Genomic DNA, 18992 nt, shown 5'->3' with positions numbered 1-18992 from the left:
TCTTGTGAGAAGAGTCTGTTGTGCTTTTGTGTGTGTGTGTGTGTATTTGAGAGATAAAGCTGAAGTTGAACTTGTGCTTTCCTTTGCTTTAAGTCTATGTGGAAATTGATTCTGGCACCAGTATAGATGCCAACCGGCCAAATGCTGCCCTCTGGGTAAACTCATGCTTAGAGTGAGTGGGTGTCACGTGTTTCCGGGGCGTGGTTTAAATCCTGGGCCCCTCCCCTCCTGCAGGTGGGGGTTAGTGTGAGTACTACAGGCTGTGATTCACGGTTCGGTGGGGATCGAACCCGCTCGTGTGGAGCAGCACTAACACCACCACCATCATTCATTCAGTGATTGTTTACCTCAGGACCGAACATGGCCTCCGAGTGCAGCAACACCCACACCACGGAGAAAGAGGAGCAGCAGGAGCAGCAGGACGCCGGGGAGGAATTTGACCGGCTGTTGCAGCAGATCGGGGGCAGACAGAACGTGTACCTGGTCGGGGACGCGGAGGGCGAGAGCACCGGGGAGCTCTTCCAGGAGTTTATCGTGGACATGTTCGACACACGCGTGGAAATCAAGTTTCACAGCCACACGAGCTCGAGTAACGGGGACTCGAAGTCTGCAGGCACCCAGAGCTGCCCACGGTCCTGCCCCGACAGTGCCAACGTGGACAAACAAGCGGCGGAACTGAAGGTCACCACAGTCCGACAGAACGGGCACAGCGGGCACAGATCCCGCACCATCCACTGCTCCGTCATCATCTTCATCTTCAGACATTCATTCATTCATAACAAGGTACTGCGGGGGGTGGGGGGGTAATGGGAACTAACCCACGGGGTTTTGGGGGGCAGCAAGGGGGTGTTTTTGCGTGTTTTAGGGAACAATATTACACCGATCAGCCATAACATTAAAACCACCTCCTCGTTTCTACACTCACTGTCCATTTTATCAGCTCCACTTACCATATAGAAGCACTTTGTAGTTCTACAATTACTGACTGTAGTCCATCTGTTCCACTACATGCTTTGTTACCCCCCCTTTCATGCTGTTCTTCAATGGTCAGGACCCCCACAGGACCACCACAGAGCAGCTATTATTTAGGTGGTGGATGATTCTCAGCACTGCAGTGACACTGACATGGTGGTGGTGTGTTAGTGTGTGTTGTGCTGGTATGAGTGGAGTTTTTAAATACTGTGTCCACTCACTGTCCACTCTATTAGACGCTCCTACCTCGTCGGTCCACCTTGTAGATGTAAAGTCAGAAACGATCGCTCATCTATTGCTGCTGTTTGAGTCGGTCATCTTCTAGACCTTCATCAGTGGTCACAGGACGCTGCCCACGGGGCGCTGTTGGCTGGATATTTTTGGTTGGTGGACGATTCTCAGTCCAGCAGTGACAGTGAGGTGTTTAAAAACTCCAGCAGCGCTGCTGTGTCTGATCCACTCATACCAGCACAACACACACTAACACACCACCACCATGTCAGTGTCACTGCAGTACTGAGAATCATCCACCACCTAAATAATACCTGCTCTGTGGTGGTCCTGACCATTGAAGAAAAGGGTGAAAGCAGGCTAAAAAAGTATGCAGAGAAACAGATGGACTACAGTCAGTAATTGTAGAACTACAAAGTGCTTCTATATGGTAAGTGGAGCTGATAACATGGACAGTGAGTGTAGAAACAAGGAGGTGGTTTTAATGTTATGACTGATCAGTATATACAGTATATATACATATATATAGACATGATATCAACAGAAAAACACAACGCCGACTTTTTTATCTTCTTATTTCTTAATGCATCATGAAACTGATATCCAGTACAAACCCCATTCTCAGAAAAAGTTTGGACACTTTCTAATAATGCAATAAAAATGAAATTTGTTGAGGTGAAGATCTTAGATCAGAAGTGTTTGACACAATCAAACTATTGATCGTGCACGTGTAAACACAATTAAAAGAATTATGTGGACACCAGGTCATGAGCTTGTTAGACACTGTATTTTAAAAACATCGGCATTAAAATTGAGTTGCATCGATGGGTCTTTCATCCCAGAACAGGAAAGGACCCGTCCTAAGATTGTGCCTTAAACTTGGAAGCATGTCATTTATTTATTGTCCATATACTTTTGACCACATACCTCCTGAACACGTTCCTTTTATAACGTTCTATATGTTTGCCGTTTGACCTCTGTATCCAGGCTAAGCGAGTGTGTATGGAGGAGATCCTGAGGGACGTACAGGTTCGAATGAAGAAGGCCCGGGGGGTTCGGCAGGCCGTACTCGGTCTGGTTCGTGCCGATGCCGAGAACTCAGAGACCCGTGAATCCGTGGTGCTGCTGATGGAAACGCTCAGATCTGTGTTCATCAAGCGGTCACGAGACTCGGTGTGGGCCGGTCATTTCATTCCTAAAGCTCCGGAGAGCGTGAGGAACATCAAGAGGAACGTGTGCAGCGCCGTACAAGCCTCTCAGAACTCAGGTGAGGAGACCAACCACTGATCTGATGGTGTGTGTGGGTGAGGGATCTATTAGATGTGGATCTGATGGTGTGTGTGAGGGTGAGGGATCTATTAGATGTGGATCTGATGGTGTGTGTGAGGGTGAGGGATCTATTAGATGTGGATCTGATGGTGTGTGAGGGTGAGGGATCTATTAGATGTGGATCTGATGGTGTGTGTGAGGGTGAGGGATCTATTAGATGTGGATCTGATGGTGCGCGTGAGGGTGAGGGATCTATTAGATGTGGATCTGATGGTGTGTGAGGGTGAGGGATCTATTAGATGTGGATCTGATGGTGTGTGAGGGTGAGGGATCTATTAGATGTGGATCTGATGGTGTGTGTGAGGGTGAGGGATCTATTAGATGTGGATCTGATGGTGAGGGTGAGGGATCTATTAGATGTGGATCTGATGGTGTGTGTGAGGGTGAGGGATCTATTAGATGTGGATCTGATGGTGTGTGAGGGTGAGGGATCTATTAGATGTGGATCTGATGGTGTGTGTGAGGGTGAGGGATCTATTAGATGTGGATCTGATGGTGTGTGAGGGTGAGGGATCTATTAGATGTGGATCTGATGGTGTGTGTGAGGGTGAGGGATCTATTAGATGTGGATCTGATGGTGTGTGAGGGTGAGGGATCTATTAGATGTGGATCTGATGGTGTGTGTGAGGGTGAGGGATCTATTAGATGTGGATCTGATGGTGCGCGTGAGGGTGAGGGATCTATTAGATGTGGATCTGATGGTGTGTGTGAGGGTGAGGGATCTATTAGATGTGGATCTGATGGCGTGTGAGGGTGAGGGATCTATTAGATGTGGATCTGATGGTGAGGGTGAGGGATCTATTAGATGTGGATCTGATGGTGCGTGTGAGGGTGAGGGATCTATTAGATGTGGATCTGATGGTGCGTGTGAGGGTGAGGGATCTATTAGATGTGGATCTGATGGTGCGTGTGAGGGTGAGGGATCTATTAGATGTGGATCTGATGGTGTGTGAGGGTGAGGGATCTATTAGATGTGGATTTGATGGTGCGGGTGAGGGATCTATTAGATGTGGATCTGATGGTGAGGGTGAGGGATCTATTAGATGTGGATCTGATAGTGTTTAATGCAGCAGATCTGATCAGACAATGAATGAATGTCCGTGATGCTAAAAATAAAACGCTTTTTAGTCACATGTTCTGGTCAGCAGTCTGTGAGGAAACGTTCAGGTTCTAATCCCAGCGTCTGCTTTCATCTCTCGAACGATCAGCTCCTTGTTTCCTCTCGTCTGTAGACAATCACCCGAGCAGGAAGCGCCGTGTCCTCTGGCCTCCCCACCGCTGGTTTAGTCGAGGACGTCGAGACGGGCGACCCGGCACGGGCGCAAACTCACCGACACAGAAAGGTGAAAACAAAACACACTTCTAATATAAATAGAAATGAATCAAATCTCTCTCGTGTGCTGACTGGATGTTTAATTCCAGCCGGAACAGAAGAAGGAATTCCACTACAGAGCAGATCGGAGCCACAATCATGACGCCGGGTTTAATACGGGACAGTGTGAGCTGTGAAGTACGCTGGCGGAATACTGCCGGATCTGTTAACTGTATTTGAGAAGAACTGAAGGACCGTGAGGATATGAAGTCGCTGCTGCTGCTGCTACACTGTGATTAAACACTTCAGACTGAACGTCCACCACCTTTAGTGTTCCTCCAGACACCGTTCCTTCGGACCAAACCGTCATTCGGATGTTAATCACCAGTAATGCCTTGTTTTCAACCAGATTCTATTAAACTTTCATTTTGCATTCTGTCCTCATCTGTTTTTATTGTCCTAATTTAGTGGCATCCAATTTTTCCACGTCCTCGCTACTGCTGCCGACCTCCACTCCTGACCAATCAGGTTCAAACGGAGATCCGTATCGCGCATGGAGAGTCACGCACCAATCTCCATTATCCCCCCCCCCCCATTATCTGTGCAGCACCTTGATCAGCCAGCAGAGGTCATAACTGCAGCAGTTATAAGGAACCCTGGTCAGCAATTGTTCCGCATTTTACTTGTCTGTGTAGGCGCACACTGGCTGATAGCAGCGCTGATATGAGCCAGCGACTGTCCATTCCATGCGTCAATGAAAACCCTTGGTGTGGCTCTTCGCAGTAGAAGTACTGTATGATGGGAAAATAGAAATGAGTAAAATGCGCTAGCCCACCAGTGCAGCCAGTAATGAGTTCCAGTGTTCGGAGAGTCACGCTATGCTCCATGTGACTCCCCACCACCCGTTCCGACTTCACTCTTCTGGGCAGACAGCAAGATTCTGCAAGATTTAGAAGTGTACGTAAAGGGATTTGTGCTCATTCAGTCAAAAAAAGGATTTCTCAGATTAGGCAGTAATGTGGGATAAGAAGGCCTGGCTCACAGTGGATGTTCCAATTCGTACCGAAGGCTCTGTGCAGGTCGCACTGTACGCACAGGGTCACTGTCATGCTAGAAGTGACTGCGGTGGATAATAATAATAATAAATAATGAAAGCTGCAGCGTGTTGAACCAGGAGAGATGCAATACACAGATTAGGAGCTGAGACCAGTTTTTCACGTTCATGTTTTATTTTAAGAACGATTACTGAGATTACTGCCTCGTTAGATCTGACGTGTCGAAGGATCCTCACCGTGTCCCACAATCCTATATCATCCAGCCATACCTGCTGTATATTTTTACAAATGTACCGTACTCCCTGTTTTTATACACACTATAGTTTGTGTTTCAGCGCTGCTGTGATCCAGGCCGTGCTAATCCCCTGTAGCCTCTATTATCCGCTGCAGGAGGCACCAAAAACTTCACACAATGGGACTGGAATGTCAAGTAGTTCACAACAAGGACTAATGGGTTTCTGTGGGAACTCAAGATCTGTCTGAAACATCGCTTAAATAGGCTTTAATACAAATTAACCACCATCTACACTTATGTACATGCAGAATTAATATATGCATTTCATAAATATATCTGTTTAAATCGTATGTGCTTGCTGCTCAGTGTAAATTAAATTCAGATATTTAATCAAGTACGCTCAAGTGGAGCAGTGGTAAATTACGCTAGCCCACCATCCAGGGTTCAAATCCCCAGCAGTGCTATCGGCCAACTGTCTATGTATGGAGGTGGGGAGGAGAAGGGTGAATCCCTGTGATGGATTGCCATCCTGTCCCGGGTGTGTTACTGCATTGCCCCCAGTGATTCATGGGAACCCACTGTGACCCTAACCAGGATAAAGCGGTGATAAAAATGGTCTTTTGTTGTTGTAGCCCCTCCGCCTGTGTGTTGGGACGTGTTGTTCACCACTGTTGTACTATGGTCTTTCCGTAGCCATTTTGTCTATTAACCCTTTCTGATCATTTGTTTAAAGAAATTATGCTCACTGGATGTTTTTTATTTTCCCATCTGAGTAAACTCTAGAGACTTGTGTGTGTAAAAATCTTAGGAGATAACCAAGCTGAGAAATCCCCAAACCAGCCCTTCGGGAACCAACAATCAGGAGACTGTTATAGCTGCAAAAACGGTTTGTCAGATTGTCTGTCAAAATAAAATAAATGAATGTGTGATGGATCGGTGCCCCCTGTCATGTTTGTTTGTTCCTACTTTGTTTAATTTAACTTAATATTGTGCAGCTGAAGCAAACATATTAACGGTATACAATTGTTTTGATCTTAATTTCATTACTATCGTGAACCGACTCCAAAGCTTCAGAGTCGACTCTACATTCTCAACTATATAAATCAAAGAATCGACTCCGAAAGAATGACTCTCAGAATGCAATTCGGAATCACTTATGGAAAAAGACTCATTCCAGTGTGTATTAATGTCTTGAGTGGCCCCGAACCCACCGCGATCCTGAATAGAATAGAAAATGGTACAAAAAATGAATGAATAAATAAAAAAAACACATAAAACTATAAATAATTTCACTGTGGAAAATCACGACAAAGTGCCACTAGATGGCGCACGTTTTTAGACGCCGGTTTAAGTATCTAAAAACAAAAATCACGAAAATGATAACACAGCGAGACGTATTAAAACGTATTTATTTTATCTATATCTATAAGTATATACCAGTGCTTAAAAATAAAAAGTGTGTTATGTCTAGTCTGTATGTAGCAGGCAAAACAATGGGCCAACAATGTGCTTTGACGGTCCTACACATAGGGCTCTGATAAGCTGTATCCTAAATTACTCCATATCCCCTAGTCTATTGCACTACGTAATGTATAACGTAACCGCCTATGCACCCTTCCTAGTGCACTAGATTACTGACACGATGCTATTTGTAATTCGGCGCTTGTTAAGTGCCGCTTCCCCAGCAGTTGAAGTAGATCTCCCTTGTTAGAGCAGTGTGGAGGGTTCTGACGTAAACATTTTATATCTATATTTTCTGTATTTATAAACATTTGAGTGATTTTTCACTCCTCGGATAGACATCGTACATCTGGGAGTCACACAATGATCACTTCAGCAGGTAAGAAATGATTCAAATGGTGTGAGATGTGCATTGATTTAGCTGAGTCACATTAGCCAAACAGCTAACTAAGCTAACCCAGTGTTCACCTCTCCTCTCAAACGTTTTGGACTTTATAGCAGGAAAAATGTTTCATTAAGTGTTTTTATCTGGTGTTTTTGTTTTTATTCTGTCTAAAATACACGTATAAAGCTTTCTTAAAACAGTGAGTAATGTAAGACCGGTTTCTGTAGCACTAAACAGACAGTTCTGGGTTTGACATGAAGTTTGGACACTTCTGGTCAAATTCAGTGTTTTTATTTGTATTTTTTAAAATGCCAGTGAATTAACACATCATTTTAAGAAAACAAGCTATATTATTGTACATTATTTGCAAAAATACTACATTAATGTTCAAATGTGCATTATTGTTGTTTATTATCACTTAAAACACAGGGGTTCTTATACTTATACTTTTTGTATCCAAGGACCACATTCATGTGCAAAATAGATGTTTATTTTGTATGTAAATACATGAACTAAAACAGTTTGACTTGTTTTGATGTGAAGCATGGTAAATCCTGCTTTGTAATCATCGTTAGCAGGTAGAAGTTTCCCCACTAGAGGGCGCTTATAGCACAACATTGTGCACTGCATTTAAAATTCATTGCGTACTAATGTCAGACCTCTTGCACCCAAATGACCAGTCAAATAGAAATATGTTAATGTTATAAATAAAGAAATAGGTGTACAAAGTTCCTGTGTGTGTCGGCATCAGCCCAACATCTTATAATATTAATTATAATAATACAATTTTATTTAAAAAAACGCCTTTCAAGACACACATGGGCACTGTACAGTTAAAGTAAAGGTAAAATCAAAGTAAAAATAAGAATAAACATTTACAGACATGGAAACACAATACACTTAGATCCCTCACCCTTACATCCTAGGCGTCCTAATGTTCGGGTCTGTTATCGCTCTGTAGCACAGTATTGATAGGCAAGTGTTTTTCAGTAGAGATTTTCCTTTAACATCAGAGTATAAATAACGTCTGGCCACGACGTTCCTATTGATGCTTCTCGTATCACATATCGCTCGTTTGTTATTTACAAGCCATTACGGCACAATCTGCGATCGCGTCCAGTCCTTTTTTTTGCTGATCCATCACTGCCCAGTCATGAACTAAACCTCAGGTACTTAATGTTCAGTTCAGTTACTTTATTGAATTATCGGTTGTATTTCTGTTCTGTTCATCTGTGATTTGAACTAAACTGATGGCGTCCAAATAGTTCTGATTAATGTCGACTCGATCCTAAACCGTTTGTTTCCGCAGCTGGAATCATTTCCCTCCTGGACGAGGACGAGCCTCAGCTGAAGGTAACGTTGAGAAGAACCTCATCACATATTCTTTTTTGAAGCCACAGAACAGAGCTGAGCTTCTGGATGTGTTTTAGTCTTTAAGCCCACCCAGGGGGTTTCAACCTTTTTGGACACGTGCCTTCTTTCATGTGCCGACCTTGAGCTTACCCCTCACCCAGAAACCATTGCAAAAGCACTAGACAAGCTAAACTAATATCATTAATGTTGTGCACATCATACATACGATCTAATAATTTTACTGTTTTGAATATTTACTTCAAAAAGATAATACAATATTTAATAATACTTTATTAAACGCGACGGCTGAGCCGAAATTGAGTTTTGTGGTTCAGTGTCAGTCACAGCTAGTCGTAAATTGTCCTCCACTGTCAATAATTGTGAGCGGTTCTTGATTTTGATGTAGATGAGAGCAGAAAACTCTGCTTCACAGATCCAAGTAGAGGCAAAAGTACATCAATTGCGAGGTTCGCCAGTTCAGGATACTCTGCTTTGACCCTACGGCGTCGGCATCTACGGTATCGGGAATGAATGGCCTCACTAGTGGAGTCCCCGTCCGAAATGACGCGGTCTTTGTTTTTGGCGCAGATTTATCTTCACTGAAGTTTTGCAAGGCACCGGTGCATTTTTAAAAACAAACTGTATTAAACAGCGACCTCTGTGATCTTTTCAGCTTCCTACAAGACTTTGAGGCATGTCTGTGGGAATTTGTGCCTGTTCAGTCCAAAGATTAGAGCATTTCTATGCTGTCAAGGGTCTGTGAAGGATACTGGAGTTTCTTGTCTTGTCTTTAGAGTTTGCTGGCACAGGAATGGGCCTTCCCTAAACTGTTGCTGCACATTTGGAAGCTTTATTTCACCTGTCAGAACTGTCCATATCAGTTATTGTTTCTTATTCGTGCATTGTGTTGCTCTCTTTATTTTTTCACATTATAAATGAATTACTTTCATTATTATTATTATTATTATTATTTATTTATTTATTTATTTATAGGAGTTTGCTCTCCAAAAGCTGAACTCCATCGTCAACGACTTCTGGGCCGAGATCTCCGAGTCCGTGGATAAGATGTGAGTACGTGTTCGTGTGTGTACTGTCTCCCAGTAGCCGCATCGGAAACCCCGACCGAGCAGCTTCTCTTTCTTCTCTTCTCTCCTCAGCGAGGTGCTCTATGAAGACGAGACGTTCCGCAGCAGGGCGTTCGCCGCCCTGGTGGCCTCCAAGGTTTTCTACCACCTGGGCGCCTTCGAGGAGTCGCTGAACTACGCTCTGGGCGCCGGCGACCTGTTCAACGTGGCCGACGACTCCGAATACGTGGAGACCATCATCGGTAAAGAGAACGTTCGCAACCGCCACACACGGAGATCAGTCAGGGGGTCTCTCTCCCAATTTAGTCATACCCCATTAGGAGGGCTGTGACTAACACACGCCCCCTCTGACACGTGTGCAGTTTCTTCTGTTCACCTGCACCAGGCGGGTTCATATGGAGATCCGTATCGTGCACAGAGAGTCACGCACTGATCCCTATTATCCCCGGTCTCTGTGCAGCACTTTGATTAGCCAGCAGAGGGAGTAATTGCAGCAGTTATGAGGAACCCCTATGACCCTCCATCCCCCAGTTACAATTACCAATGAATCCAATTCGGCCCCATTTAAAAACACCATGTGGTCAGTGGGGTAGTGTTTGAGACCCTTGATCTTTGTTTGTTATTAATCCAGCTTGGTTTTTCTCGCTCTCCCCCGACAGCTAAATGCATCGATCACTACACCAAGCTGCGCGTGGGAAACGCAGAGCTGCCCGAGGGCGAGGAGAAGAAGAGCGTCGACCCGCGTCTGGAGGGCATCGTCAACAAGATGTTCCAGAGATGCCTGGACGACCACAAGTACAAGCAGGCGATCGGAATCGCTCTGGAGACCAGACGCCTGGACGTGTTCGAGAAGACCGTCCTGGAGTCGGTACGCAGCTCCGTCAGCGTCTGTCTTCGTCATGAGCCACGTCACTCCAGTTCCCCGTTCTCCACGAGCTCCGTGCAGGAGAACACGGGCAGACGAGCTGGCAGCGTTTGTTCTGTCTACTGTAGATCAAATCAGTTTGATTAGATAGGCGGAGGAACGGCGCGGGCCGTGCTGTCCATTATTTTATATCAATCCTAAGGCCGCATTACGTGTGTTCTCATCATTCTGACCGATTAGGGTTCGACACGCCAAATTAAAGTTCCATTGGAGTTATCACATACATGATTTGAGTTTTCACTTGTGGGATTAGAATGACTGTGGAGTTCCCACACTTTGGACTGGAGTTCCATTAGAGTTCCACACATAGAATTAGAATGTCTTTAACATTCCCTTATGTGGGATTAGTATTTCTTTAGCGTTCCCACTAGTGATCGACCGATATGGGTTTTTTAATGGCCGATGCCGATACCGATGTTTAGACGAAAGAAGTGGCCGATGGCCGATATATAAAGCCGATAATACCATTTTTTTTTTACAACTAAAAAATACAATAATAATAATAATAATACAACAAAACAGAATTAATGATCTTAAATAAACATTTATTTATCACTGTATATTCTTGTTTGCTCTTTTGGCCGTTCAAAAAATTTAATAAAAAAAAAAAAAAACTTTAAATAAAATACAAATTATTTCAAAGGTTTCAGTGCACTGAACATACACAAGCAGATAGCAGTATCTTTTTGTTTTTAAGAATGAACAAACATGCTTAGTGAAGACAGTTGCACATAGAAGAACTTCTTTTAAGGAGCCATTATTTAAGCACCAAACTGTGTGTGCATTGTGTTTGAGCATTTAGATAAGTAATCAAAATATAAATAAAATATTAACAAAAATATTTGTGAATAAAAAATAATGAAGTTAAAGTGAAATATTTGGAAAAAAAAAAAGGTTGTAAACCCTGTCCAAGTCAAGAGCAGCAAATCCTTGTTCTTGTGCATTCACTGATGTCTGCCTGCAGAGTGGCAAAATGGACACACGGGGCGCTCTAACAACAGCCAGACCAATGACTGTATACAGTCACTGAGCTGACGGAGGCAATGTTTAAATATCGGCCTTGTGCGCACATATATCGGCCCATGCCGATTATCTAAAAAATGCCAAAAATCGGCCCGATTAATCGGTCGATCACTAGTTCCCACATTTTGGATTGGAGTTCCATTTGAGTTCCTGCATGCGGGATTAGAATTTACAATTAATTAGAACATTACAGTAATTCTAATCCCACGTCTGGGAACTCTACATTAATTCTAGAGATCCCATATGTGGTATTAGAGTTCCTTTTAGAGTTTTCACTTGTGGGATTAGTGTTCCTGTAGAGTTCCACACTTAGTTTCAACACATAAAATTAGAGTTCCCATATGTGGGATTAGTATTTTACTAGCGTTCCCACGGTTTGGATTGGAGTTCCATTTGAGTTCCTGCATTCGAGATTAGAATTCCACGTGTGAATTAAAATTTCTTTAGAGTTTTCACGTGTGGGATTCACATTGGAATTAATGTGAAGTTCCCAAGCGTGGGATTAGAATTTATTTAGTGTTCTCACGCGTGGGATTCCAATTTCTTTTTAGAGTTTTCATTTGTGGGATTAGAGTTCCTTTAGAGTTCCTTTAGAGTTCCACACGTGGGATTAGAATTTTACAGTTATGAGTTCCCACACTTTGGATTGGAGTTCCATTGAAGTGTGGGAACTCTAAAGAAACTCTAATCCCACATGTGGGAACTCTAATCCAGAGTTTACATAAGATTAGAATTATTAGACTTTAGAGTTCCCACATGTGGGATTAGAGTTTCCTCAGAGGGCCTACATTTAAGCTTGGAGTTCCTGCGTGTGGGATTAGAGTTCCACACACACAGTTTTAGGGTTCCACACTTGCGATTAGAGTTCCACAGCAGAGAACCATCAAATTAAAACAAAATTAAATGATAAAATAATAATCTGGATTAGGGATACAAATATTGGCTATTTATCTTAACCAATAACCGACAAGGTTTATAGTTCGTTAATACAACTAGCAGAACGGAGAATGTAGAAACGACGTAGAACAGTCAGAGGAACATAAACGAACAAAACGAGGGGTGTCCCAATACTTTTGTCTGTATAGTGTATAAGAAAGACGTTGTGTGCTGTACCGTTCCTCGGTTCCTGCTCTGACCCGTTTCTTCTCCCTGCAGAGCGACGTCAGTGGTCTGCTGGCCTACAGTCTGAAGATCTGCATGTCCCTGATGCAGAACAAGAAGTTCCGTAACGAGGTGCTCAGAGTTCTGGTGAAGCTCTACATGAACCTGGAGAAGCCCGACTTCATCAGCGTGTGCCAGGTGAGCCCCGCCCCGCCCCGACCTGGTTGCCTTTCCTAACGTCAATTAAAACACACAATTACTCTAACAATCCTACGTTGTGTGTTGTGGTGCAGTGTCTGATCTTCCTGGACGACCCTCAAGCTGTCAGTGATATCCTGGAGAAGCTGGTGAAAGAGGACAACCTCCTGATGGCCTATCAGATCTGCTTCGACTTGTATGAGAGCGCCAGCCAGCAGTTCCTCTCCTCCGTCATCCAGAACCTTCGCACCGTGGGAACTCCCATCCCCGCCGTTCCAGGCTCCACCAACACCGGCACCGTGCCAACACAGGACAAAGACAGGTGCCTGGTCCACCACTTAATAACGTCTGACCAGCAAAGGTCCTGTCAGGGTCTCCATTTTGTGGAAATAAAAGTGCCTTTTTAAGCATTTTACCCGTTCTGGCCACAATTCTGTCGGAACTTGTGACGCAAACGGTAAAAGGGTGGAAGGAAGGATGGAAGGTGGTCCAAGTATCACCGTGGTAACGTTGTTTACCCGCCTCTCCATCAATCACAACTGAAGACTCAAACAGTAGACAGGACAGTCTGGAGAAACACTATGAATAATGAGGTTCTTAACTGTTGATAGTCGGTTGGTGCATCCCTAGTGTGTTTGCTAACACACAGTCATTCCAGATCGCACTTGGTGTTTCTGACTGATCTTCCTGTGTCGTTTCAGTGATGCGATGGAGACGGATGAGAAGCCTGGAAGTTCTCCTGCCGGGAAAGCTGCAGACGCGGTAAATCCGTCTCTCTCGCTCTTCATGAAAGCCTGGCGCCCTTCCCAGGCCGAAGTGTAGAATTAACATTTGAATTCTATGTGTGGTTTAAAAGGAGGACGAGCCGAAGGACCAGAACTCTAAAATGATCAAGATCCTGAGCGGTGAGATGGCCATCGAGCTCCATCTGCAGTTCCTCATTCGGAACAACAACACAGACCTGATGATCCTCAAAAACACAAAGGTGAACATCTCATCTCTTTCTTTATTTAACAGATTCACATGCACTGACCGACTGACCGACTTCATACTGACTCACTGACTGACCGATTTCATACTACTGACACACCGACTGACTTCATACTGATTCACCGGCTGACCGACTTCATACTGACTGACCGACTTCAGACTGACTTCAGACTGACTGACCGACTTCAGACTGACTGACCGACTTCAGACTGACTGACCGACTTCAGACTGACTGACCGACTTCAGACTGACTTCAGACTGACTGACCGACTTCAGACTGACTGACCGACTTCAGACTGACTGACCGACTGACCGACTTCATACTGACTGACCGACTTCAGACTGACTGACCGACTTCATACTGACTGACCGACTTCAGACTGACTTCAGACTGACTGACCGACTTCAGACTGACTGACCGACTTCAGACTGACTGACCGACTGACCGACTTCATACTGACTGACCGACTTCATACTGACTGACCGACTTTATACTGACTGACCGACTGACCGACTTCATACTGACTGACCGACTTCATACCGACTGACCGACTTCATACTGACTGACCGACTTTATACTGACTGACCGACTGACCGACTTCATACTGACTGACCGACTTCATACTGACTGACCGACTTCATACTGACTGACTGACTTACTGACTTCAGACTGACTTACCGACTGACCGACTTCATACTGACTGACCGACTTCATACTGACTGACCGACTTCATACTGACTTACCGACTGACCCCCTTCTAACCAACACACCGACTGACCGACTTCATACTGACTGACCGACTTCATACTGACTGACCGACTTCATACTGACTGACCGACTTCATACTGACTTACCGACTGACCCCCTTCTAACCAACACACCGACTGACCGACTTCATACTGACTGACCGACTTCATACTGACTGACCGACTTCATACTGACTGACCGACTTCATACTGACTTACCGACTGACCCCCTTCTAACCAACACACCGACTGACCGACTTCATACTGACTGACCGGCTTTTTACTGACTCACCGACTGACTGACTTCAGTGTTTATGGTTTAATTAATTGAAGTGATAAATTGTATAATGATCTTGTATCGTGGTATTGATCAATCGTTGCTGTTCCTAACTGAAATGACATGCAGCTGCTTGAATCTGTTTCAGGATGCAGTGCGGAATTCGGTTTGCCACACGGCGACGGTCATAGCCAACTCGTTCATGCACACGGGAACCACGAGTGACCAGTTCCTCAGGTAAACTGGTTCCTCTTCTACGTTTCATCATCCAGAACCGGCGTAACGGGGCTTTTAATGATGGTTTTTTTTTATATTCGGGTTCCAGGATTACATACCTCACACACTTGTTTTATTTACTTACAGAGAAAATCTGGAATGGCTCGCGAGAGCTACAAACTGGGCGAAGTTCACAGCCACGGCGAGTCTCGGCGTCATTCACAGGGTAAACCTTCTGCCCCGCCATGTTTTTAGGATTTATTGAGGAGCCAAAGCATTAGGACCACCCGCTTAATACACTGTCTGGTACCAGATAGGCTTCACGTTTTCCTAATGTTTTGGCTAACGTCTGATTTTCATTTCAGGGCCATGAAAAAGAAGCCCTGCAGCTAATGGCCACGTACCTGCCCAAAGACACCTCACCTGGCTCGGCCTATCAGGAGGGGGGCGGCCTGTACGCGCTCGGACTCATCCACGCCAACCACGGAGGAGACATCATCGATTACCTCCTGAGTCAGCTGAAGAACGCCAGTAACGATGTAAGTAACGGCATGATGACACTCTGTAGCACGATTACACACAGACCCCCCCATGTTCGTTACCTCGGAGGCACACCCAAGTCATCTCTCATACGTCCACACTAGCTTTACACTCCTGGATTGAGGCAGTTTATCCTGTTTGTCATGGTAGATCTTCTCAGGCTTGGTTGTCTTCACCCCTAGTGGCTATACATGAGGTTTCTGCCCTTTTTGGCTGTATTTATATGTCAATCCGTTCTTACCAGTCTGCCTGTCCCTGCAGCTATAAAGCATCTTTATATCATGATGCTACCACCACCGTATTTCACAGTAGTGAGCCAAGTGATCTGCATGTTCTTGCTTTTTTTGGTTTTTTTTTCCACCATGCTGAATTGATTGACAGGATTGCTACCCGTGCATGAACTCCAGAGCTTGAAGCCTCACGTATGTACAAAATACGACCAAAAGTATTTGGACGCCTGATCATGAGCTTGTCTGACGTCCTGTTTCAAAACCAAATCATTTTAAAGCAGACTTGACCCTCCGTGTGATCTTCTCGGCTGGGACGACAGCCGCTCTTCTGAGGAGTTCACGACAGTCTGAAGTCTGTCTGTGGGAATTTGTAGCATTTTTATGGCTGGGCACTGATGCTGGTCAAGAAAGCTTCAGTTGATGTTCCGGGGGGGCTGAGGTCAGGGCTCTGTGCAGACCATATGTAGATGCCCCACCGGTCGATAGCGCTACTGGGAAATCTCTAGTCTAGTGGCCCAGAGTAATTAACATGTTATAATTACTAACAGCACTCGAACACTCATGTACAGTTCATGTATGTGACGACGTGATGCTGTGAGATGATTTTGGATCGGTTTTGTTCGGTTTTGTACAGATCGTACGTCACGGTGGCGCCCTGGGTCTCGGGTTAGCAGCTCTTGGCACCGCCCGGCAGGACGTGTACGAGCTGCTCAAATCGAACCTCTACCAAGATGACGCAGTTACAGGTGAGTGAGAATCTGCTGTACGTTGGTAGTCGTACTACTTCTAGGATTGTAATATACTATTCTGCTATACTAGAGGCCTCAATATGGATTTATGTCCTGTCCTAAAATACAACGAACATCAAAATCCCATCAACCGACTTAAAAGCATCAATAAATCTCTACATCAAAAGAAAATGGCGAAATGAATGGAACACCCAGCTCACCAGTAAACGATATGAAATGCACCCAAACGTTAAAGCCAAGCCAAGAATTCACCAGGGACGACGCATAGACCAGGTCATGTACACGAGGTGCCGAATCGGCCACTCCAGAATAACCCACCAACACCTGATAAAAGGAGAAAACCCCCCAACTTGTGAAACCTGCCAAACACCTGTATCAATAAAACACATCTGGATAGAGTGCCCAAAATACACTAAAGAAAGAGAACAAGCACACATGCCAGAAACTATCAAAGAGACTCTCACACACGACAACACAAGAAGACTTTTAACCTACCTTGCAACCATAAAAATAAAAATTAACATATATTTAAGCAATAGAACACGAGAGGTCGTGTGTTATCAGGAATAACATCACGGCTGTGATTCGGTCGCAGTAGTTAATCACAGCCGTGATGTTATTCGTAATAACACACGACCTCGAGTGTTCTATTGCTTTTATACAACAGTTTTCACAAAATAAAGAAAGAAAATAAATCAAAGAAGCCCTAAATTTAATAATAAATATGCTTTAATATTGACAATACCTTCCGCCAAAAAGTAGTTCCACAACCAATATAAAGTTTAACACTACAAAGCAAACATCCCAAGTTGCAAAAACTCATTTCAGGGAGGTAAGATGAACAACAAGAAAAAGTCAAGAACCTCCGAAGGGAAAAAAAGAAATAAAAAAACCTCTCACACACACCAAAGGATTATGGGTGATAACAGAACTCTTAGAAGCTGCTAACTGGGCTATTATGCTAACTGTTCGCGTTACAAACACATTAAAGTTCCCTACATAGTGCACTAGATTGTGAATTAGACAATTGGTTATGTTCCCTATACAGTGCGATAGATTGTACATCAGATCACGGATTTAAAACGTGATCGGGAGCCGTGTCGCCTGCGTGCACGTTTGTGTGTGAAGTATTATTGGAAAGAAATACAGGAGATAAACTGTTCAGTAGAGCTTTGTTTTATTGCATCCTTAAACTGAACCCACGCATGCGTATACGGCATTAAGCGTAACTCCGTATTCTGTGTTAACCCTTTAACGTCTTAAAGGCATATCACAACAGCGTGCATGCAGCTTGTCGTTACTGGCAACGCGTCAGCGGAGTAATACCGTTGTGGTGTGAAAAGGCCGTGCTGTTGTCACCAGTATCAGCACGGTTAGAACCCTTCTCAACCAATCAGATTGTACGGTCGGAACTACCTGTTGTATAATATGGAACAAAATATGAAGACGCATACATAATACCTATTACTGCCATTAAATGACACCAGTGTGTTAAACATGGCGTTAAAACTTAAATAAATAAATAAGTTATGTCCTGTCCTAATGATGCGTTACTCCATTGTGTCCAGTGATTCCAGGGATATTGGACCTACATAAAGTCCTACATTTTTACGATTAGAAATTAAGATCCTATTAAAAAACCTAGATGTAAAAGTGTTATATAAGTGTAGATATTTACACGTGTGCTCGGAATCAGATTTGAATGGAAGCAAACACAGGAATTTGCCTCTGTGCCAGTATTCGACATGAGTGTGGATGTGAAACTGAAGTGGAAAGGTGAACCCAGCGATTGTTAAATATCTGGCACAGCTTTACGATCACCGGGTGTAACGTAAGTGGTAATTGAAAAGTCACTGGTTCAGGCCTCAGCGCTGCTAGGTTGGCACTGTTGGACCCTTGAGCAAGGCTCTTAACCATCCACCTTTGGATAAAAATTAATCTTATTTGTGTGTGTGTGTGTAGGAGAGGCTGCAGGTCTGGCTTTAGGACTGGTCATGCTGGGATCCAAGTCAGCCCAGGCTATAGAGGACATGGTGGGATACGCCCAGGAGACGCAGCACGAGAAGATCCTGCGTGGGCTGGCGGTGGGCATCGCCATGGTGATGTACGGCAGGATGGAGGAGGCCGACACGCTGATCGAGAGCCTGTGCAGGGACAAAGTGAGTACGGACGTTTATCAGAGTACCCGGCTCGTCACAGTGCTCTTCTTTTAATTCTGCTTTTATTTACTGCCCGTTTACTCTGCTGCTTTGTGTTTATTTGGACCACAAGGTCTGATTAGCTTTAAAACCGTCGCCGCGATGCGTACACGATCTGTTTCTCTCGCCCGTGTGTGTTTGGACGGATGAGATGGTAATAAAAATGCTCTCGTCTTGTGCCTGGCACCGATCTGACGCTCTGTTCTGTTTCAGGACCCCATCCTGCGACGCTCAGGAATGTACACGGTGGGCATGGCGTACTGCGGCTCAGGAAACAACAAGGCCATCCGGCGCCTGCTGCATGTGGCGGTGAGTCTCTCACACACTCTCATTTCTGAAGCAGGTACAAGTGGGTGGACCGTACCTGTCCAAAAATAAAT

At 44.5% G+C, this 18992-nt stretch overlaps 2 protein-coding genes across 2 annotated transcripts in view; both read left to right on the top strand.

The window, feature by feature from the left end:
• Positions 1-271: 271 nt before the first annotated feature.
• Positions 272-4277, top strand: LOC134331776 (uncharacterized). Its single transcript, XM_063013299.1, has 4 exons — positions 272-783; positions 2191-2470; positions 3765-3875; positions 3955-4277. Exons 1-4 carry the CDS (start codon positions 361-363, stop codon positions 4005-4007), a joined length of 867 nt encoding a protein of 288 aa, XP_062869369.1. The 5' UTR covers positions 272-360; the 3' UTR covers positions 4008-4277.
• Positions 4278-6836: 2559 nt separating this feature from the next.
• The window catches only part of psmd1 (proteasome 26S subunit, non-ATPase 1), a 47938-nt gene continuing 35782 nt past the window's right edge, over positions 6837-18992 (top strand). The window contains exons 1-15 of the mRNA XM_063012487.1: positions 6837-6974; positions 8290-8333; positions 9327-9400; positions 9491-9660; positions 10078-10286; positions 12522-12665; positions 12761-12987; positions 13367-13427; positions 13522-13650; positions 14828-14916; positions 15043-15121; positions 15261-15434; positions 16300-16411; positions 18377-18573; positions 18826-18921. Of these exons, the coding sequence (XP_062868557.1) occupies positions 6959-6974; positions 8290-8333; positions 9327-9400; positions 9491-9660; positions 10078-10286; positions 12522-12665; positions 12761-12987; positions 13367-13427; positions 13522-13650; positions 14828-14916; positions 15043-15121; positions 15261-15434; positions 16300-16411; positions 18377-18573; positions 18826-18921 (1821 nt within the window). The 5' untranslated portion in view covers positions 6837-6958. The remainder of the gene's footprint in view (positions 6975-8289; positions 8334-9326; positions 9401-9490; positions 9661-10077; positions 10287-12521; positions 12666-12760; positions 12988-13366; positions 13428-13521; positions 13651-14827; positions 14917-15042; positions 15122-15260; positions 15435-16299; positions 16412-18376; positions 18574-18825; positions 18922-18992) is intronic.

This window comes from Trichomycterus rosablanca, chromosome 17, assembly GCF_030014385.1.
Source record: "Trichomycterus rosablanca isolate fTriRos1 chromosome 17, fTriRos1.hap1, whole genome shotgun sequence".
Taxonomy (NCBI): domain Eukaryota; kingdom Metazoa; phylum Chordata; class Actinopteri; order Siluriformes; family Trichomycteridae; genus Trichomycterus; species Trichomycterus rosablanca.
This window is presented reverse-complemented; position numbering and strand designations above follow the sequence as displayed.